This window comes from Hyla sarda, chromosome 8 (genome assembly GCF_029499605.1).
Source record: "Hyla sarda isolate aHylSar1 chromosome 8, aHylSar1.hap1, whole genome shotgun sequence".
Taxonomy (NCBI): domain Eukaryota; kingdom Metazoa; phylum Chordata; class Amphibia; order Anura; family Hylidae; genus Hyla; species Hyla sarda.
This window is the reverse complement of record NC_079196.1, coordinates 27,601,842-27,625,783: the sequence shown is the minus strand read 5'-3', so window position 1 is coordinate 27,625,783 and position 23,942 is coordinate 27,601,842. Positions and strand designations below refer to the sequence as shown.

The following is a 23,942-nucleotide window of genomic DNA, read 5'->3' as shown; positions in this document are numbered from 1 at the left end:
CAAGATTGCGGGGGTCCCCAGCGGTGGTGAGATATCTTATCCCCTAAGCTTTGGATAGGGGATAAGATGTCTCAGGGCCGGAGTACCCCTTTAAGCGTTTCCTTAACGGAACATTATAACTGCCTGAGAGAAAGACAATTTTGAATGATGAGTAAACATTCTTCCAGACTTCCTGCACACACAAAATAATCATAACATTCTGGGGTAAATCGAGCGTGTTCTAGACAATAGTTGGAGAATACTTTTCTGAATCTGATCTCTAAAAGCAGGTGAATACTTTATTCTAATCAGCCGAGATAATGGTGTTTTTGCTGCTGGCAGCGGGATATCCGTGTCCTATCACATTTGCAGTTTGCTGTGAAATGCTATGCAGATATTTCATAATCCCTCTTCTTTCCCCTACTTTTTCAGGTACTGAAATAATTAACTTGGACGTCGCCGAAGAAACTTTTGAGGGTTAAAGGTTTTTGCCGTATGTCACATCTTTCAAAATAGCTGCTGTTTCCCAGGCCCGCGGTGCGAAGCGTAACATTTCCATAAAGGAGAAAATAGATAAAAAAAATAAAAAAAAATGGGGATGGAGTGTGACATCTTCACCGACGGCAGGAAATGCTGAGGTAGTTAGAAAACTTAATGTCGGAAAAGTAGAAATGTGTCTTTTTAAAGTTAAGCAAATCGCGGTGTCATGAAATGACCTAAACGTGATCCATCTCCATATGAGGAGCAATGAAGCCTATCAGTGGAGTCAAATTAAAGGTATTAAGAGGCATTAGGTGACATGGGCCTCACATACAAAGCAACGCTTAACTACAACTTGCAAAACTACAACTCCCAGCATGCCCGGACAGCCTTCGGCTGTCTGGGCATGCTGGGAATTGTAGTTTTGCAACAGCTGGAGGCACACTGCTTGGGAAGCACTGGCTTAAATCAACTGGTGCTAGAAAGTTAAACAAATGTGTAAATCATTTCTATTTAAAAATCATAATCCTTCCAGTACTTATCAGCTGCTGTATGCTGCAGAGGAAGTTGTGTAGTTCTTTCCAGTCTGACCACAGTGCTCTCTGCTGACACCTCTGTCTGTGTCAGGAAGTTTCCAGAGCAGGAGCAATTCTTTCTTGCTCTGGACAGTTCCGAAAACAGGACAGAGGTGGCGGCAGAGAGCACTGGAGTTATATATAGGATACTACATATAAACATAGCATAGGTGCTACTAGAGCAACAGTTTTCTCCCAATGGAGGAGAGCTGCAGTAATTTGCATACTTTTGTCTGTACAGCAAGGGTATGATGTATGTCTTCAGTTTCATATGTGTGTTTATATGTACAGTATATTTATATATGATATAAAAAAAAACATAATAATAGTACCGTAATTATTAATAATAATAATAATAATAATAATAATAATAATAATCTATATTCATAATAATAATAATAATAATATATTACATAGAATATATATATATATATATATATATCTTATATATATATATATATATATATATATATATATATATATATATATATATATAGAAGAGTGATCTCGGCACCATCCAAATACTGCTATATAGATTGGACACTGTTCCAACAGGTAAGCCTAGAAGTCCCTAGAAGCCGCACCTGTAACTTGTTTGGTGCTAACCACGCAATGCAGTGCAGTATTGTAGATATGGTATAGAAGGAATGCGGAGCACTCACTATATATATATATATATATATATATATATATATATATATATATATATATATATATTATGGTTTATATTTTAAAGGGGTATTCCAGGAAAAATCTTTATATATATATATATATATATATATATATATATATATATAATATATATATATATATATATATATATATATATATATATATATATATATATATATATATATATATATATATATATATCTATATCAACTGGCTCCAGAAAGTTAAACAGATTTGTAAATGACTTCTATTAAAAAATCTTAATCCTTCCAATCATTATCAGATGCTGAAGTTGAGTTGTTCTTTTCTGTCTGGCCATAGTGCTCTCTGCTGACATATCTGCTTGTCTCGGGAACTGCACAGAGTAGAAGAGGTTTGCTATGGGGATTTGCTTCTACTTTGGAGAAAGAAAAGAACAACTCAACTTCAGCAGCTAAAAAGTACTGAAAGGATTAAGATTTTTTAATAGAAGTAATTTACAAATATAGAAATATATATATTAGGGCTCAGGGTTTGAGACAACTGGACAGGTTGTGTTTAAAGTAATATTTCAATTTATTGATAGTATATAATGTGACAATTGAATATTAGATAAAATGTAAATAGCAGCAACTGCGTCTCACAGGGCCCTTGTGTAGGCGCAGCACCAACTATTAAGAACTATAGCATATGTATAGTACAGTATATAAAATATAAAAATATACTTGTAAAAAATTTATAAAAGATATAAAATAAGAATATAGAGACCACCATAAACATATATATAGAGAGGGATCTGGGTGGGAGAGTCTTAGACCATCCTCTATGGTAAATAATCTGTTCTCATAAAAAAGTCCTGCTCATATAAACCGATTCTGGTATTGTGGTAACCAATGGCAACCATAAGGTTAGTAACCCGTAGCAACCGTTCTGATGAGTCCGGCTATTTAAGCACTTCAACGTTTAAGTAGAAGATAAACTTGATATTTGTAGACAATATTCAACATGAACAGCTAGTGTGCAGTCACTGTTAATATGCATGCATATTTGTATGATACTTTGTATCTCACCGCTCCCGGACACTGATGCGCTGAACTTCACGGGGATGCTGCGATCTCCTCCTGATGCGCTGTGTAATCCTGCAGTGTATTAGCACTGAGTAGCTGTCTTGGTAAGCGGCAGCATCACCGGAGACTCGGCCGTCTCCCACAGTGGTGATGTTGGTAGATGGTGGGTTGCGGGTGGTGTTGTCGCAGCGGTTCTGCGGATGCGCACGTACATGTGCCGGTGGCGTCCTCGTGGCAGCGAGGCGCGGATGTCTCCTTCACCGGGTGTCGGGTGATTGACAGTTTATTGTCCGGTATCGGACTGCTATTGACTTAAGCAGGGCAAATATACTGGTGGTCTCAATAGGTATTGAGGGGACGCTGGACGCGTTTCAGGACTGTCTCAGTCCTTTCTTCAGCAGCAAAGAATAAGTGTGGCACTTTGCTGCTGAAGAAAGGACTGAGACAGTCCTGAAACGCGTCCAGCGTCCCCTCAATACCTATTGAGACCACAGGTATATTTGCCCTGCTTAAGTCAATAGCAGTCCGATACCGGACAATAAACTGTCAATCACCCGACACTCGGTGAAGGAGACATCCGCGCCTCGCTGCCACGAGGACGCCACCGGCACATGTACGTGCGCATCCGCAGAACCGCTGCGACAACACCACCCGCAACCCACCATCTACCAACATCACCACTGTGGGAGACGGCCGAGTCTCCGGTGATGCTGCCGCTTACCAAGACAGCTACTCAGTGCTAATACACTGCAGGATTACACAGCTCATCAGGAGGAGATCGCAGCATCCCCGTGAAGTTCAGCGCATCAGTGTCCGGGAGCGGTGAGATACAAAGTATCATACAAATATGCATGCATATTAACAGTGACTGCACACTAGCTGTTCATGTTGAATATTGTCTACAAATATCAAGTTTATCTTCTACTTAAACGTTGAAGTGCTTAAATAGCCGGACTCATCAGAACGGTTGCTACGGGTTACTAACCTTATGGTTGCCATTGGTTACCACAATACCAGAATCGGTCTATATGAGCAGGACTTTTTTATGAGAACAGATTATTTACCATAGAGGATGGTCTAAGACTCTCCCACCCAGATCCCTCTCTATATATATGTTTATGGTGGTCTCTATATTCTTATTTTATATCTTTTATAAATTTTTTACAAGTATATTTTTATATTTTATATACTGTACTATACATATGCTATAGTTCTTAATAGTTGGTGCTGCGCCTACACAAGGGCCCTGTGAGACGCAGTTGCTGCTATTTACATTTTATCTAATATTCAATTGTCACATTATATACTATCAATAAATTGAAATATTACTTTAAACACAACCTGTCCAGTTGTCTCAAACCCTGAGCCCTAATATATATATTTCTACAGACAAACTACAATCTGACACCTTGGGTATAAGTGTCTAATTAGGTAGCCCGGGTTTATTTGGTGGGTAGTCAGACAAGAGCCTCTCCAACTCTTCTATATAATTTACAAATAAGTTTAACTTTCTGGAGCCAGTTGATTGATTATATATATATATATATATATATATATATATATATATATATATATATATATACACACACACAGTTTTTTCCTGGATAACCCCATTAGTTATAATATATATATATATATATATATATATATATATACATATATATATATATATATATATATATATATATATATATATATATATATAATGTTTATTGCTATTACTACTTTTATCAGCAACAAAGGAACATATCAGCTCACCCTCCGACCTCGGAACAAGACACAGCGCACGGATACCACAGTGCAGTGGAAAGCAAGACACGAACAGAGAAAAAGGTCCAGTGCCAATGGGTAAGTGGATTAAACTCCCAGGCTTTATTAATTCCTTTAAAATGTCAGTTTACAAGCATGTACAGTGAAGCAAAACTCTGCTCGACGCATTTCGTGGTATCCCACTTTTTCAAAAACATACTGCAAACATTCCACACAACTTTAAAATAGGTAAACTTACAATTTCTGATAGCCATCAGCTGATTAAAACAATGGCCCTCATTTACTAAGAAAATCGGGTTGTAAGTCTATGTTGCTTTCTTACCCGACTGCTTTTTTAACCTGGTATTTATTATTATGTCGCATCCTGTTTGTCGCACGTGGGTTTTGTAGGTTTTGGTTTCCAACTCCTCTGAGCTGTCGGGAAAAAATCCACAACAATTCAACAAATTCGGGTTGGAAACCTTAATAAATACGTGGGAAAGCTCAGAAATGTCGGGTAACGCCCCTTTTTCGGGTTTGGGAGAATCCACATCGGGTCCATCGGGAAAAAATGTCGCATAGTGGCGCAGACTGGCGCACGATGTCTGTGACATGGCGCAGACAAAGATGCGCCAAAAAAACCCGACAAAAGAGGTCGGGTTTAGAATAGTAAATGAGGGCCAATGGGTAACACGTATGCAATAGACTCCCATGAACATAGGGTTAAAAATTATCCCCTGATGTACAAAAATTTAGAAAAATCAAAATGTATAACTCATGTTTACTACTCATGGACGTTCATAGTATCTTCTTATCTTAATTTCTTCTCTGTACAAGTTTTGTGTTTCATCTCAATATTTCAGCATGTTCTGAATAATTAGATAATTAGATAATTCACCTGTATAATACAGTACAACAACGCAAATTATCAGAATTATCGGAAAACACAACTTCCAATGTGAACAGAAACTAATGTGTTTTTTCATGACAAGGAACACATGTTTATCAGAAAAACGCAACTTCATAATATGAACAAGGGCCAATGTAATTTTCCAGACATCATTAGTAAGTAAGAATGAAATCATGGTGTAGATTTAAACCGGAAGGTCGTCTGCTTCTTAACAGAATTATCCAAAAACTTTCTCTGTTTAGAAGTTTTGTATGAAAATCTCCTCCCCTCTTAGGCAAATATACTTTATCAATACCTTGTATGATCAAACTTGATGTGTCTCCACTGTGACATTCCTTGAAATGGCGTGTCAAAGATGAGACACCTACTGCATTATTGGAAATATCTGATTTATGCCTTCTAATCCGTGACTTCAAAGAATTCACAGTACAGCCGACATATTGCTTCTTACAGCCTGTGCACAAACCCAAATAGACCACTCCTTTATTATTGCAGTTTCATGAAATTTTTTCATGAAAAATGTATGTTTTTTTCCAGTTGTATAAGAGGAAAATTTGCATGTTTTTATCATAAAAGTACAGGTGATACATCGGGAACCCGCACACTTGTAATTGCTTTTACAGGCAAGCCAGTGTGCCGTTGTGGGTTGTACAGAGTTAAACTCACTAAGGTTGGGTCGGGACCGCTTCCGTATCCCAGCCGTATGCCGCCCGTATGTAATTAATTTCAATGAGCCGACTGGAGTGAAACGCTGACTCCAGTCGGCTCATTTTTGCCCCGTATGCGGGTTTCCCACCTGACCTAAAACCTTGGTCGACTACGGTTATAGCTCCAGTGAAAAATTTCATACTGGGCAAAAACGAGCCAACCGTAGTCAGCGTTTCACTCCAGTCGGCTCATTGAAATGAATTACATACGGGCGGCATGCGGCAGGGATACGTAAGCGCCCGGTTTTAGCTCCCCCCAGCCGTATGCGGTCCCCTATGGCTGAAAACGTGATGTGAACCCAGCTTTAAAGAGAGAAGATTGCCCAAAGAGGGGGCTTTTTTTGGAAACAAAACTGATATCATCGGATACAATCTGCTTTAAAATCGGGCCCTGTTCTAGGATAGGAATATAATGTTGGATGATGTGCTTAAAAGGGTACCGCACTGCTTAGCGTTTGGAACAAACTGTTCTGAATGCTGGAGCCGACGCCGGGAGCTTGTGATGTCATAGACCTGCCCCCTCCTGATGTCATGCCCCGCCCCCTCAATGCAAGTATATGGGAGGGGGCGTGACATGTCACTCCCCCTCCCATAGACTTGCATTGATGGGGCGGGGCATGACACCATGAGGGGGCAGGGCTATGACGTCACGAGCTCCAGGCATTGGCTCCAGCATTCGGAACAGTTTGGTTCAAACGCTGAGCAGTGAAGTACCCCTTTAATATGAATGAATTGTCTACTGAATGGGGTAGTGAAAAAAAACTTTGTTTGCATTTGTTTTCCTATTTATGGAAACGTTCCAATGTGAAATTAAAACTTGTCGATTAAGAGAAAGTGCTCTGTTTTTCGTTGCATCTGTATTACCGATAATAGTCCAGTTGAAGGAGTCGATCTGTCAAGTTTTCAGCTTCCAGATTATAAATATTCACATCAAAACATTTCCTCCTAAGTCTATGGAATTCCCCATATGGGATATTGTTGGTAACGTGTTTAGGGTGGCAAGATTAAAAAAAAATATATGTAAACCTATGTTCATGGGAGTCCATTGCATACGTGTTACCCATTGTTTTAATTGTTTCTTCAGCTGTTGGCTATCAGCAATTTGAAGTTTACCTATTTTAACGTTGTATGGAGTGTTTGCAGAATGCTTCTGAAAAAGTGGGATACCAGGAAACGCGTCGAGCAGAGTTTTGCTTGTAAAACTTGTACATGCTTGTAAACTGACATTTTAAAGGAATTAATAGAGTCTGAGAATTTTAACTACTTTTATCAGGTTGTTTAATTTTTTGGCGTTTTGTTTCCTGACATTTTTTTTTTCTTCAGTAAAAGACCTGTGATTCTTTCGTCATGTGACTTGAAGAATTGGGGGAAAGAAAAAACACCTGAAGAATGCCAAATATTAAATATTAAAAACATTTTTCTGGCGTGTTTTTCCTCCCACAAAAAAATTTTCTTAGAAAAAAATGGCTTACCCAAAGCTTGCTGCCATTTTGGAAAACTGCTACTGAGCCTAAAAACTTCACAAAATGGTAAAAATAAATGCAACTTCCCCCCTCAAAAAATAAATAAATAAATAAAATCCATGGGTCTGATGTTTCACCTTTTCCTATTGTCTGGCCATAGCTTTTTTTTGGCCCCAAAAAATGTAGATTGTAATCCCAGTCATAGAATCCTTTCAGAGCCTTTATCATATTTCGAGTGAATAAAGTATTTATTATTAGATCTTATTTATCGTATCATCTATTGCTTTGTTATTTCCCATTACTCTTATTAGTGATAATTATTTAATCCAACGCTTTCTCTGCTTTCTCCCCTTATGCCCATCCATCCTTCCCTTATCATACATTAAAAGGTTATGTTTTTTTTCCCCATTGAGCTGCATGATCATTTCCACCCGGAGACGGAATATTCCAGATGATAATATCTATTAATGAGCGTTGTCTTTCACCTCGGCTGTTCCGCCACTACTCTCCATATTAGACATTTAATTACTATGTAGTGCAGAGATTGCTGCTGCCGGAGGGGGGCTGGATCTCTAAGTGCTGGTAATGGGTTTAGGCACTTCAGGACTCTGATGGCTTGAATCGTCCTCATACCCTTTGTACGTAAATTCTCCCTCCAGTTCCAGGAATCCATTTGATCATCTGGTGTGACCTTGTCATTGGGAAGGATTTTAGAGCAATGGCAAATGTTTGTGATGTTGAAGGTTAACACACGTCTCCTTTGTCTCGAAATGTTAGCGATAAAAAGATTTGTATATTTGTTTCATCTTAACATTTAGTCCCCTTAAACATGAGGGTTATGAAAACCTTCTACGTGTTTATAGAGATTGAATTACATTTGTAGTATTCATCTGTAATAATAATAAAAAAAAATCTATCCAGCAACTCTGATGATATCATGGCATATGCCATCATCTGCTGTCCTATGGAGGTACACTTTAATTCTTTAGTGCCATATGGTGAAAAGTGGCAGCATAGGACAGTACACACATTAGTGGTCTGAGTGCTGGGACCCGCGCCAATCAAGACAATGGCGGTCCAATGTTCCCTTGACATTCAAGCTGCAACTCAATTCAACTCTGTGGGCCTGGAAAAGACAGTCAAGTTGATAGCTGGCCCATAGAGACTAATGTCCCAGCAGTGCACACATCTGACTGCCACTCCATTCAAATGGAGGGGGGGGGGGGCATTAAACCTCTATTCTTGTAGTCTTGAGGATAGGTGATGATTGGTGTTCATGGAAAAAAACAACTTTTAAATGGGCACCGTCAGATACAAAAGCTTATTATATGTTGACATACCCGGAGGTTACCGAAACTAGAGACGCGGCCCCGCATAGAATGCAGGTGCTGCAAGGAGATCGTGGGGGGTCCCAGCGGTGACCCCCCCCCCCTTGATCAGACATCTTATCCCCTATCCTTTATCCATTGTCTTGATTGGTGTGGGTCACAGCACTCAATACTCCTTTAATTATTTCCACATTTTATTAAAGAAAACTGCCTTTGAAAATCCCATCACTAGGGGTCCCTATACCTCCTGGGACACTGATGAGTCCCACAGCAGCATGAGAGTGTCCAAGGGTCATATACACGACATTGCTGATTGACAAGGCTGCAGGAGAAACACGTCCTGCAGCAATACTGCTGTAACACAGAGTTTTACCAGACATGTGCCTCCGGCTGTTGCAAAACTACAACTCCAAGCATGCCTGGAAAGTCAAAGGATGTCTGGGCATGCTGGGAATTGTAGTTTAACTGTAGGCTCACAGCTGAAGACAACACTGCTGCAAAAAAAAGTTATCCAGACACTGTACCTCCAACTATTCCAAAACTACAAGTCCCAGCGTTACAGGACTGCCCAAGGATGATACACATGAATGACAAGGGGAAAATATATATAAAGTATGCACACACAAAAAATCACACCGTACTTTTAGCACTAAATCATTGCACTAATTTAGGAAGATGTTAGTTATACACTCACCATATTGTCTTTGGTAGAGTACAGGCAATCTCCAATGATCACTGTGTATGTGTATGTGTACAGCATAAAAAAACAGAGGAAAGGGTTACAGAGCAGGGCTACCAGGCTAAGAGCAGTGAGTCAGCCTAGGGAGGGGGAGGAGTCATCACAGTGCAGGCAAGAGAGGGACACGCCCCTCCCTTTGACAAGATGAAAAAGACATTGAGCAGCTGTAATATGCAATTTCTTAGTGAAATATGGGTGATATTACATATACATGATCAGGATTAGGAACTGAGTAACATATAACAGTTTGTTTTCTGTGGGATCTGACAGGTACACTTTAAAGGGCTTCTCCAGTGGGGGAAAAAAAAGTTTTCAAATCAACTGGTGCCAGAAAGTTAAACAGATTTGTAAATTACTTCTATTAAAAATTCTTAACCCTTCCAGTACTTATCAGCTGCTGTATAGTACAGATATACTACATAAAAGTTGTGTAGTTCTTTTCTGTCGACCACAATGCTCTCTGTTGACACCTCTGTCCATGTCAGGAACTGTCCAGGGCAGGATAGATTTTCTATGGGGATTTGCTTCTACTCTGGACAGTTCCTGACATGGAGAGAAGTGTCAGCAGAGAGCACTGTGGTCAGGCTGGAAAGAACTACACAACTTCCTCTGGAGCATACAGCAGCTGATAAGTACTGTGAGGATTAAGATTTTTAAACAGAAGTAATTTACAAATCTGTATAACTTTCTGGCACCAGTTGATTTGAAAACATTTGTTTTTCACTTGATTGCCCCCGAAGTTCCCCTTTAAGGGGAAACAACACTAGACCCACGTGTTTTATGAAGTCCCCAAAGACAAGAACCTCCGAAACAACTAGATCTACTCAACCAGGGAGCCTTGAGTTGCTTTAAAACTACCACGTCCGCATTTCAGGTCAAGGTTTGTGGCTATAAAATTGTACTTACTGCTGCAAATACTGCTGCAAATTACAAGAACGATTTACAGTTATCACAGTTTTAGTAAAAATATTATATAAAAATCGTACATACATTTTTGCCCATTTGTCCAACTCTTCATCAAGATAGAGTTTAACGTTTTTCGGTAAAAGCCCAAGGGAATTCCCGCAAAAGTATATACAGTCCTCTTCTCCATTAACAAGAGATGAATCGGCTGGAATAAACATGCACAAGCATAAACATAAATGCACAGAAATAATGAAGATGTTTTTTATACTATATGACTGGGGAGTCAATGGGAATGTCTGCAACAAATTCTGTGTACAGTATGCAAACAAACTAATATCCTGCAGACTTTAAAGGGGTACTCCGCTGCTCAGCATTTGGAATTAACTGTTCTGAATGCTGGAGCCGGGAGCTCGTGACATCACAGGCCCGCCCCCTCATGATGTAACACCCCGCCCCCTCAATGCAAGTCTATGGGAGGGGGCGTGACGGCTGTCACGCCCCCTCCCATAGACTTGCATTGAGGGGGCAGGGTGTGATGTCATGATGGGGCGGGGCTATGACGTCACAAACTCCCGTCGCCGACTCCAGCATTCGGAACAGTTTGTTCCAAATGCTGAGCAGCGGAGTACCCCTTTAAAGTCCCCATTATGAGTCCAATTTTTATTTATTTATTTATTTATTGATTGATTGTTAAAATATCATGGATTTACATTGAGCTATATTCACAGATTGGTTTATCAGCTGTCTTCTTCTGTACTAAAAATTTTCTTTTTTTTATATTTTTGAGTTCTAAGGAACTCAATAGAAAAACATCTGACAATGCAAACATTGGTGCCGATCTTTCTGGCTTTGCCCACAACAGCCAATTACAAATAAGCATTATTTTACCAGAGCTTATTAAGTTATTAAAGGAGAACTCCAGGATGGGAAAATTATCGTCCATACTGCCAGCAGTAAAAAAATAAACATGTACATACCTTACTTCGCTCCCCCGGTGCCTCCGGTAATCGGCTCCGGTCTCCACCACGATCCTCTTCCTGGTTGCCGGTGGTCGGCAAGTCATACTGCGCTCATCCAATCACCGGCCACAGCGAAGTCCCAACTCGGCCGACGATGGGCTGAGCAGCAGTGTGAGAACGCTTCACTACACCGGCACCTGCTGCTGGGGCCGAAAACGTCACACTGCCACTCAGCCTATCGCCGGCCAAGTTGGGACTTCACTGCGGCCGGTGATTTGCTGAGTGCAGTAAGACTCGCCGACCACCGGCAACCAGGAAGAGGATCATGGCAGAGGCCGGAGCCGGTTACCGGAGGCACCGGGGGAACGACGGAAGGTTTATTTAAAGCTGTTCTAATTTAAAGCTGAGCTGTGATTGGTTGCTATGGACAAAACCAGATAGTTTTGGTATCAGACAGACTGATAAATATGGGCCATTATATTAAATAACAGTAATTGTTTTTGAGCAAAAAAAAATTGTAAGAAAAAAAAAAAGACATTTTCTAAAGGATGGAGAGATTTACATTTAACTTAATTCACCTTTTTCTTATCTGTCAAAGAAAGTTTAGGGATGTCTCCACAGCCTGACAGTAACAGTCTCCTGAAGAGCTCCAATATGGTTGCTTTACAAGACATATTCTCTTCCGGAGACTGGGAAAGCGTGGGAAATACTGTAAGCCCTTCACTTTGTACTGCATGGCATCCAGCTTTTCTGGTCTCCTAAAGTGTTTCAATATAGCTGCTGTACCGCACAAATACAGTCTGGCCTTAGCTTTTTCCTGCATGTACTGCACATAGCTGCTGTGGCATCACATAGCATTACACTGCCTGCAGCATCACATGGGCAATGTACACAGCGTGATTCCAGCACTTCCTGTGGGGGAGACTGGAGTCAAGGAGTGATGGAAAATGTAAGAGTGAGTAAAAATTTTTTTAGCCCAATCCCAGCCTCTATTAGCCCAATCCCAGCCTCTATTACATTTTTAAAAATACCAGAAAATCCCTTTAGGGTCCTTTCACACTCTGAATTCACTGTAGATTTCAAGTTACAGATCCAGTTGTAAAATCCACAGTGATGGACTTTACAAGGCAATCACATTATTGACATGCCTATAATATATATATATATATATATATATATATATATATATATATATATAAAATGTGTATTAATGTGCACAAAGAAGCCAAGGAAAGATGGAAAAATCTTCAAAAGGCATCAAATTACAGATTAGACATTATTATAATATGTCAACAAAAGTTAGATTTTATTTCCATCATTTACACTTTCAACATAACAGAAAACGAAAAAAAAAGGTGTCTGCAAAAGTTTGGGCACCCTGCAGAATTTATAGTATGCACTGCCACCTTTGCAAAGCTGAGACCTGCCAGTATCATGGATTGTTCTCAATCATAATCTGGGAAGACCAGGTGATGTTAATATCAAAGATTTTAAATGCCCAGACTCATCTGACCTTGCCCCAACAATCAGCACCATGGGTTCTCTTAAGCAGTTGTCTAGAAATCTGAAACTGAAAATAGTTGACGCTCACAAAGCTGGAAAAGGCTATAAGAAGATAGCAAAACATTTTCAGATGTCAATATCCTCTGTTCGGAATGTAATTAAGAAATGGCAGTCATCAGGAACAGTGGAAGTTAAAGCAAGATCCGGAAGACCAATAAAATCAATCATGATTTGGGGTTGTATTGCAGCCAGTGGCACAGGGAACACTCACGAGTAGAGTAAAAATGGATTCAATAAAATGTCAGCAAATTTTGGATGCTAACTTGATGCCATCTGTGAAAAAGCTGAAGTTAAAGAGAGGATGGCTTCTACAAATGGGTAATGATCCTAAACACACCTCGAAATCCATGGGGGATTACATCAAAAGGTGTAAACTGAAGGTTTTGCCATGGCCTTCACAATCTCCTGACCTCAACATAATTGAAAATCTATGGATAGACCTTAAAAGAGCAGAGCATGACAGACAGCCCAGAAATCTCAAAGAACTGGAAGACTTTTGTAAGGAAGAATGGGCAAAGATACCTCAAACAAGAATTGAAAGACTCTTGGCTGGCTACAACATGCGTTTACAAGCTGTGATACTTGCCAAAGGGGGCAGTACAAGATATTAACTCTGCAGGGTGCCCAGACTTTTGCATATGCCATTTTTTTGTTTTCTGTTATTTTGAAAGTTAATTAATGGACTAAAATCTAACTTTTATTGACATATTATAAGAATGTCTAATCTGTAATTTGATGCATTTTGGAGATTTTTCCATCTTTCCTTGGCTTCTTTATGCACATTAATACAAATTGTTATCTGGGGTGCCCAAACTTTTGATCCCCACTATATATATATATATATATATATATATATATATATATATATATAATGTATATACACACTGCTCAATAAACTAAAGGGAACACTAAGATAACACATCCTAGATCTGAATGAACGAACTAATCATATGAAATACTTTCGTCTTTACATAGTTGAATGTGCTGACAACAAAATCACACACAAATTATCTGTCTGGAGGTCTGGATATGGAGTAACACTCAAAATCTAAGTAGAAAACCACACTACCGACTAATCCAACTTTGGTGTAATGTCCTTAAAACAAGTCAAAATGAGGCTCAGTAGTGTGTGTGGCCTCCACGTTCCCGTATGACCTCCCTACAATGCCTGGGCATGCTCCTGATGAGGTGGCGGATGGTCTTCTGAGGGATGTCCTCCCAGACCTGTACTAAAGCATCCACCAACTCTTGGACAATCTGTGGTGCAACATGGCGTTGGTGGATGAAGCGAGTCATGATGTCCCAGATGTGCTCAATCGGATTCCGGTTTGGGGAAGGGGCGAGCCAGTCCATAGCATCAATGCCTTCCTCATGCTTTCCTCTTGCAGGAACTGCTGACACACTCCAGCTGACACACTCCAGGTCTAGCATTGTCTTGCATTAGGAGGAACCAAGGGCCAACCCCACCAGCATATGGTCTCACAAGGAGTCTGAGGATCTCATCTTCGTTAGGCTACCTCTGGCAAGCACATTGAGGGCTGTGCGGCCCTTCAAAGAAATGCTACCCCACACCATTAATGACCCACTGCCAAACCGGTAATGCTGGAGCATTTTGCAGGCAGCAGAACGTTCTCCATGGCGTCTCCAGACTCTGTCATTTCTGTCACATGTGCTCAGTGTGAACCTGCTTTCATCTGTGAAGAGCACAGGGAACCAGTGACGAATTTGACAATCTTGGCTTTCTCTGGCAAATGCCAAACATCCTGCACGGTGTTGGGCTGTAAGCACAACTCCCACCTGTGGACATCAGGCCCTCATACCACCCTCATGGAGTCCGTTTCTGACTGTTTTAGTGGAGACATGCATATTTGTGTCCTGCTGGAGGTCATTTTGCAGGGCTCTGGCAGTGCTCCTCCTGCTCCTCCTTGCACAAAGGAGGAGGTAGAGGTCCTGCTGCTAGGGTGTTGCCCTCCTACGGCCTCCTCTACATCTCCTGATGTACTGGCCTGTCTCCTGGTAGCGCCTACATGCTCTGGACACTACGCTGACAGACACAGCAAACCTTCTTGCCACAGCTCGCATTAATGTGCCATCCTGGATTAGCTGCACTACCTCAGCCATTTTTGTGGGTTGAAGACTCCGTCACATGCTACCACTAGAGTGAAAGCACCGCCAGCATACAAAAGTGACCAAAACATCAGCCAGGAAGCATAGGAACTGAGAAGTGGTCTGTGGTCACCACCTGCAGAACCACTCCTTTATTGGGGGTGTCTTGCTAATTGCCTATAATTTCCATCTGTTCTCTGTTCCACGTGAAATTGATTTCCAATCAATGTTGCTTCCTGAGTGGACAGTGTGATTTCGCAGAAATGTGATTGACTTGGAGTTGCATTGTGTTGTTTAAGTGTTTCCTTTATTTTTTTGGAGGCGGAGCAATGTATATAAGGAATGCCTTGTATAAATACATAGTTGCAGATCCGCAACTGCAGATTTTACAACAACGGATCCTTACCTTTAGGGTAGTGTCATAACGGATCCGCAACAGATCCGCCGATGACCCGACACTCAGGGTGGTCTCTTTCTATTGGAAAAATAGGGACCAGCCTAGATGCCACTCTGCCTGCCGCAAAAAAGTTAGACAACCAGCATCTGAATCACTTGCTCTGCCAGCAGCATGAGAAGGAGGTTTGTTACGGTATGTCACCCCAGTATTAAACTAATTACATGAGGAGGGTACTTTTTACAGTGTGTCACCCCAGTAGTAAGGTGTGGCATATCAAAGGGCAGGCCAATGGACAGAGTAAAGGGGGCGGCAGACACATATGGACACATATGGACCTGCGAGTGGGGGGGGGGGGCAGGGAGCAGGGGGAACGGCCTTGATGACTGTAAGTACACTGCGCGTGCATGCTGCGGCTTGCAGTTCCATGTGTGTCTGCTCATAGCAGTGGATTGCACACTATAGGGTCGGGTCATCGGCGGATCCGCAGTGTAAAATACGTTGCGCATTTATTACGTGTGACCCTACCCTTAAAGGGGTACTCCGCTGGAAAACAGTTTTTTTATTTTTTTTTTCAAATCAACTGGTGCCAGAAAGTTAAACAGATTTGTAAATTACTTCTACATGCTCCACAGGAAGTTCTTTTCTTTTTTAATTTATTTTCTGTCTGACCACAGTGCTCTCTGCTGACACCTCTGTCCATGTCAGGAACTGTCCAGAGCAGGATAGGTTGTCTATGGGGATTTGCTCCTTTCTGGACAGTTCCGGACAGTTCCTGACATGTGTCAGCAGAGAGCACTGTGGGCAGACAGAAAGGAAATCCAAAAAGAAAAGAACTTCCTCTGTAGTATACAGCAGCTGAGAAGTACTGGATAACTTTCTGATACCAGTCGATTAAAAAAAAAAAAAAAATTCTCCACTGGTGTACCTCTTGAAATGTAAACCCATATATCTGTATACATAAAATGGTAGCAGATTGTTATTTTTATTTTATTATTTAAATAAAGACTATTTACAGGGATGCTTCATTTCCAAATGCATTGGAGCAATACAAAAAAAACTGTTTGCAAAAGTTTGGCTATTTTTCACCTTACTTTAGTATATTGCACATGTCACAGTCGATCTCGTGTCTCGGGGGGGGGGGGGGGGGGGGGGGGCAGGGAGGGATATTTGCCATTTTCTCTCCTGGCCCCACTCCACTGAAGTAAATTTACTACATGTCTAGAGGGTCTTATGTCTGATTACATTTCACACTGTCACAAAAAAAATATATGCATAACTGAAGCCAAAAGGCTCCGAAAACATAACGATGTGTCTTACTTGTTGGCAAATCCTTCGTCTTCGGAATGTGAAAACATTGTCTAAGGTGCTTCAATTCATCTTCATTGTCTAAGTGGAGAGCGAAGTCCTGGTCCAGCACGCTGCACCCCAGCTCAGACGCTATGCTTTCTAATCTTGTTGCAGGTGACATATGATTCAATGTATTCATGATGATGGAGGGGACAGGGCTGAACCAAGCTCCGCAAACCTCACCTGAAATACAGGAATATTGGGAAACTTTTTTAGGATGGCTCCTAAAATTACATTAAAAAGGGGTCTTTAAGAAGAGTGGTCTTCTCAAGGAAGTGTGCATATGGTAAAACTTTAGTCTAGATCAGTGGTCTCAAACTGTGGCCCTCCAGATGTTGCAAAACTTCAACTCCCAGCATGCCCGGACAGACCAACTTAACCCCTTAAGGACCAAGCGTTTTTCTGTTTTTGCCCTTTCGTTTTTTCTTCCTTACCTTTTAAAAATAATAGCCCTTTCAATTTTGCACCTAAAAATCCATAAGAGGGCTTATTTTTTGCTTCACCAATTCTACTTTGTAATGACAAAAAATCATTGTGCGACAAAATTGAAGAAAAAACACCATTTTGTAAATTTTGGGGGCTTCCGTTTCTACGTCGTACATTGTTCAGGTAAAAATGACACTTTATCTTTATTCTATAGGTCCATATGGTTAAAATGATACCCTACTTATATAGGTTTGATTTTGTCATACTTTTGGGAAAAATCATAACTACATGCATGAAAAGTAATACATTTAAAATTGTCCTCTTCTGACCCCTATAACTTTTTTATTTTTCTGCCTATGGGGTGATATCAGGGCTAAATTTTTGCACCATGATCTGAATTTTTAATCAGTTCCATTTTTGTAATTTTTTTGCGCATACACCATTGACAGTGCGGTTTAATTTATGATATATTTTTATAGTTCAGACATTTATGCCCGTGGCAATTTGGGAAAAGGGGGGTGATTTAAACTTTTAATAAGGAAGGGGTTAATGTGTGTGTTTTCAAACTTTTTTTAATCTTTTTTTTTTTTTTCTACACTTTTAGTCCCCTTAGGGGACTTTTAGGTGGAATCATTTGATTCCTCATACAGATCAATGGTATTCCATAGAATCCCATTGATCTGTGTGCTCTTCGCTCGATTGATAAAGCCTGCCAGGCTTTATCATTCAGAGAGCAGGAGCCGCCCCAGCAGAAGAGGTAAGCCCTCAGGCTCCCACAGCAGTGGTTGCACCCCCCCCCCCCCCCATGTTCGTGCTGCGGGGGGGGGGGGGGAACCACCCCACTGGACCACAAGGGACAGGATAAAGATGCCGCTGTCAACTTTGACAGTGGCAATCTAAAGGGTTAATAGCTGGCCGCAGCGATCGACGCATGTCAGCTGTTAACGCCAGCCCCCAGCTACAGGAATCAGCTGGGGGCCGGCCGGTATGATGTGGCCTCGAGTCGGGAGCCTGCGTCATACCCCGTTAACGGCCATTGGACAAGCACAGATGTCCATGGTCCTTAACGGGTTAAAGGGGTACTCCAGTGGGGGAAAAAAAATCAAATCAACTGGTACCAAAAAGTTATGCAGATTTGTAAATTACTTCTATTTAAAAATCTTAATCCTTGCAGTACTTATCAGCTGCCATATGCTCAAGAGAAAGTTGTGTAGTTCTTTTCAGTCTCACCAAAGTGCTCTCTGCTGACACCTGTACAGAGCAGGAGAGGTTTGTTATGGGGATTTGCTTTTACTCTGAACTATTCCTGACACGGACAGAGGTGTCAGCAGAGAGCACTGTGGTCAGACAAAAAAGGACTCCACAACTTCCTCTGGAGCATACAGCAGCTAATAAGTACTGGAAGTATTAAGATTTTTTTAATAGAAGTAATTTACAAATCTATTTGACTTTCTGGCACGAGTTGATTTGAAAAAGAAAAAAAAAATTACTTTCCACCAGAGTACCCCTTTAAGTTTACAATTTTTAGACATGACAATGTTTAAACTATAGTTAAAGTCCAGTGTGGTACAAGGAATAAGTAACACAACATAAACAACATACCGTATCTAATATATAAATTATAGATTACATACCTACCTTGTTAGTTGTATCCAGCTAAACCTAAACATACATTACATTTTTGCAATATAGGTTATAGAGGTTATATATAAAGGTTATAGAACACTGGCACAGAAATGTAAAGCCTCCCTGCACCATTGTCTCAGTCCATGGAGATATTTTACCCTAAAAGAAATACCTTCTTATATAAAAAGTCCAATGGAATATGACAATTGTTCTGTCAGATTCATATGCGGGGATATTTATCAAAACCCGTCCAGAGGAAAAGTTGCTGAGTTGCCCATAGCAACCAATCAGATCACTTCTTTCATTTTTCAGAGGCCGTATCAAAAATGAAAGAAGTGATCTGATTGGTTGCTATGGGCAACTCAGCAACTTTTCATCTGGTCAGGTCTTGATAAATCTCCCCCATGGAATTTAATGGGCAAAATCAAAAACTTGTGGCTCCCTATCTGTTGCAAAATTACAATTCCCAACATGCCCTGGGAGGGATGGGAGCAGCATGGGAGTTATAGTTTTGCATCAGCTAAAGAGAAGACTGGTCATATCTGGCTTACCTGCCCCTTCCTAAGTACCTTTTGGGTGGAGGAAATGGATGTGATAGCATGCGTCACTTCGACACGACTAGATCCTACCCCAGAAATTGCCACCTCCCGCCACAGCCTGTCACATTATGGACCTGGACTGCTTTTCAGGCCTCAACGGACTTTATCTCTCTACATCTCACAGAATAGACTCCTTGCTACCCAGGCCCTCAGAACATCTAGTTGTTTCCCCGTACACTCCCGCCATGTGTACTCCATTTTGACTTACCTTTTCCATTCAGTGGCCATCTGCTATGTCTGGGTGCCGTGGAGGTCTGGAGTCTCCCCTGCTCGCGAGGTAAGCTGGTCTTCCTCCCTAGGACCCCTCCCGTGTTCTTCCCACCCTTCCCCTCCCCCCCCATCTCCACTCCACGTCTCCACTCCCCGTCTCCACTCCACTCCATGTCTCCATTCCTCTCCTCTCCCGTCTCCACTCCATGTCTCCACTCCTCTCCTCTCCCGTCTCCACTCCATGTCTCCACTCCTCTCCTCTCCCGTCTCCACTCCATGTCTCCACTCCACGTCTCCACTCCACGTCTCCACTCCTCTCCTCTCCCCCCCATCTCCACGTCTCCACTCCATGTCTCCACTCCACGTCTCCACTCCACTTCACTCCTCTCCCCCCTGTCCCCACTCCACGTCTCCACTCCACGTCTCCACTCCACTTCACTCCTCTCCCCCCCGTCTCCACTCCACGTCTCCAATTACACGTCTCCACTCGCCTCCAGGTCTCCACTCCACATCTCCACTCCTCTCCCCATCCCGTCTCCACTCCACGTCTCCACTCCACATCTTCCCCTACCTCTTTCCTGTCCTCTCCCCGCTCCCCCACTTTTTTAATTTCTTTCCTCATTTCATTCTCATTTCTCTTAGTTTCACATTTTTGAGGTTTCTTACTTATTATTGATGGAGATTTCTCACTCTGTCCCTTGCACCCTTATTGTTCCTGCTATGTCTGGGTGCCATGGAGGTCTGGAGTCTCCCTGACTTGCGAGGTAAGCTGGTCTTCCTCCCTAGGACCCCTCCCATCTTCTTCCCACCCTTCCCCTCCCCTTCATCTCCACTCCACGTCTCCACTCCACGTCTCCACTCCACACCACGTTTCCACTCCACTCCATGTCTCCACTCCTCTCCTCTCCACTCCATGTCTCCACTCCACGTCTTCAATCCACTCCACGTCTCCACTCCACGTCTCCACTCCTCTCCTCTTCCCATCTCCACGTCTCCACTCCATGTCTCCACTCCACTCCACTTCTCCACTCCACTTCACTCCTCTCCCCATCCCGTCTCCACTCCACGTCTCCACTCCACATCTTCCCCTACCTCTTTCCTGTCCTCTCCCCGCTCCCCCACGTTTTTACTTTCTTTCCTCATTTCCTTCTCATTTCTCTTAGTTTAACATTTTTGAGGTTTCTTACTTATTATTGATAAAGATTTCTCACTCTGTCCCTTGCACCCTTATTGTTCCTGCTCGCAAGCCGGTTTTATTTGCTTGGGAACACGTGAATTAATATACTTGAACTCCATCACGTTGTTATGTTGAGGACTTATGCAACTATCTGTTTTGTTGACCCACTATATTAGACATTGTTTGTCTTTGCCTTTTTCCTTTTTGAAAATCTTCAATAAAATTTGAATTTGGAAAAAAAAAATAAATAAAGACTGGTCTACATATACTGTAAAGCAGTGGTCTCAAAGTGTGGCCCTCCAGATGTTGCAAAACTTCAACTCCCAGCATGCCCGGACAGCCAACGGCTGTCCGGGCATGCTGGGAGTTGAAGTTTTGCAACATCTTGAGGGCCGCACTTTGAGACCACTGCTGTAAAGGCATAATTATTGCATGAGTGACCATTCAAATATATATAAAACAAACACATATAGTATACACAGTAGGAACTTATACACATATAGGGGGAAATTTATCAAAACCTGTGCAAAGGAAGAACGGTGCAGTTGCCCATAGCAACCAATCAGATTGCTTCTTTCATTTTTCACAGGCCTTTTTTAAAATCAAAGAAGCGATCTGATTGGTTGTTATGGGCAACTGCACCAGTCTTCCTCTGCACAGGTTTTGATAAATCTCCCCCATAGAACATAATGATTTTGCACATACCTTTTTCCCAGTATATGAAAAGCTAAAGAGTAACAAAAATCACCATGTAACAAAGCGTTTCTACCTGGGCTGATGATTTGCACAACCTTTGCAACGTTTGCTCTGTAAATCACTCCCCCTTGGATAACAAATGGCAGCTAAGTATCAAAGGTTATTGAACTCTGGATTCACATGGGCTGGAAACATTTGTAAACACATTTTTTTTGCACAGTCAGGTTTCTGTGGGAATAACACATAGATGTTTGTCTTAACCCCTTAAGGACTGAGCCATTTTTCACCTTAAGGACCGGAGCATTTTTTGAAGATCTGACCACTGTCACTTTAAACATTAATAACTCTGGAATGTTTTTACTTATCATTCTGATTCCGAGATAGTTTTTACGTGATATATTCTACTTTAACATAGTGGTAAAATTTTGTGGTAACTTGCATCCTTTCTTGGTGAAAAATCCCCAAATTTGATCAAAAAAAAATGAAAATTTTGCATTTTTCTAACTTTGAAGCTCTCTGCTTGTAAGGAACATGGATATTCAAAAAAAAAAAAAAAAATGGTTCACATATACAATATGTCTACTTTATGATTGCATCATAAAATGTATGAATTTTTACTTTTGGAAGACACCAGAGGGATTTTAAGTTCAGCAGCAATTTTTACATTTTTCACAAAATTTTCAAACTCACTATTTTTCAGGGACCAGTTCAGTTTTGAAGTGGATTTGAAGGGTCTTCGTATTAGAAATTCCCCACAAATGACCCCATTATAAAAACTGCACCCCCCAAAGTATTCAAAATGACATTCAGTAAGTGTTTTAACCCTTTAGGTGTTTCACAGGAATAGCAGCAAAGTGAAGGAGAAGATTCAAAATCTTCATTTTTTACACTCGCATGTTCTTGTAGACCCAATTTTAGAATTTTTGCAAGGGGTAAAAAGGAGAAAATGTTTACTTGTATTTGAAACCCAATTTCTCTCAAGTAAGCACATACCTCATATGTCCATGTAAAAAGTTTGGCGGGCGCAGTAGAGGGCTCAGAAGGGAAGGAGCGACAAATGGTTTTTGGGGGTATAAGGGAAGGAGCGACAAATTTTGCTCTGGGGGCATGCCGCATTTAGGAAGCCCCTATGGTGCCAGTACGGCGATACCCCATATGTGACCCCAAACTGTTGCCTTGAAATATGACAGGGCTCCAAAGTGAGAGCGCCATGCGCATTTGAGGCCTAAATTAGGGATTTGCATAGGGGTGGACATAGGGGTATTCTATGCCAGTGATTCCCAAACAGGGGGCCTCCAGCTGTTGTAAAACTCCCAGCATGCCTGGACAGTCAGTGGCTATCTGGCAATACTGGGAGTAGTTGTTTTGCAACAGCTGGATGCTCCGTTTTGGAAACAGTGGCGTACCAGATGTTTTTCATTTTTATTGGGAGGGGAGGGGGGCTGTGTAGGGGTATGTGTATATGTAGTGTTTTTTACTTTTTATTTTATTTTGTGTTAATGAAGTGTAGTGTTTTTAGGGTACAGTCGCACGGGCGAGGGTTCACAGTAGTTTCTGCTGGCAGTTTGAGCTGCGGCAGAAAATTTGCCGGATACTTACTGTAAACCTCCGCCCATGTGAGTGTACCCTGTACGTTCACATTGGGGGGGGGGGGGGGGAATACCTCCAGCTGTTGCAAAACTACAGCTCCCAGCATGTATGGTCTATCAGTGCATGCTGGGAGTTGTAGTTTTGCAACAGCTGGAGGCACACTGGTTGTGAAACACAGAGTTTGGTAACAAACTCAGTGTTTTGCAACCAGTGTGCCTTCAGCTGTTTCAAAAGCTACAACCCCCAGCATGTACGGACAGCGGAAGGGCATGCTGGGACTTGTAGTTATGCAACAGCTGGAGGCATACTACTTTGGCTGGGGATTGTATTTATGCAACAGCTGGAGACACACTGGTTTGCTACTTAACTCAGTGTTTCACAAACAGTGTGCCTCCAGCTGTTGCAAAACTACAACTCTCAGCAGTCACCGACAGCCAACAGGCATGCTGGGAGTTGTAGTTATGCAACCAGCAGATGCACCACTACAACTCCCAGCATGCACTTTAGCTGATTGTGCAACCTGGGGGTTGTAGTTATACAACAGCTGAAGGTACACTTTTCCATAGAAAAAATGTGCCTCCAGCTGTTGCAAAACTATAAGTCCCAGCATCCCCATAAGGGAATGCTGGGAGATGTGGTGGTCTGCCTCCTGCTGTTGCATAACTACAGATCCCAGCATGCCCTTTTTGCAT

At 41.6% G+C, this 23,942-nt stretch overlaps 1 protein-coding gene across 9 annotated transcripts in view; it reads right to left on the bottom strand.

Moving 5' to 3' along the window:
* Positions 1 to 23,942, bottom strand: part of KYNU (kynureninase) — a 186,731-nt gene that overhangs the window by 107,432 nt on the left and 55,357 nt on the right. For 4 of the 9 annotated variants that reach the window (XM_056535590.1, XM_056535587.1, XM_056535588.1 and 1 more), the window contains exons 2-3: positions 16,897 to 17,109; positions 10,639 to 10,759 (exon numbers count right to left, since the gene is read on the bottom strand). In XM_056535590.1, coding sequence (XP_056391565.1) covers positions 10,639 to 10,759; positions 16,897 to 17,065 — 290 coding nt within the window. In that variant the 5' untranslated portion in view covers positions 17,066 to 17,109. Of the gene's footprint in view, positions 1 to 10,638; positions 10,760 to 16,896; positions 17,110 to 19,785; positions 19,859 to 21,669; positions 21,763 to 23,942 lie in introns of those variants that run through there. The other 5 variants (XM_056535591.1, XM_056535594.1, XM_056535593.1 and 2 more) reach the window with 5 other exon arrangements.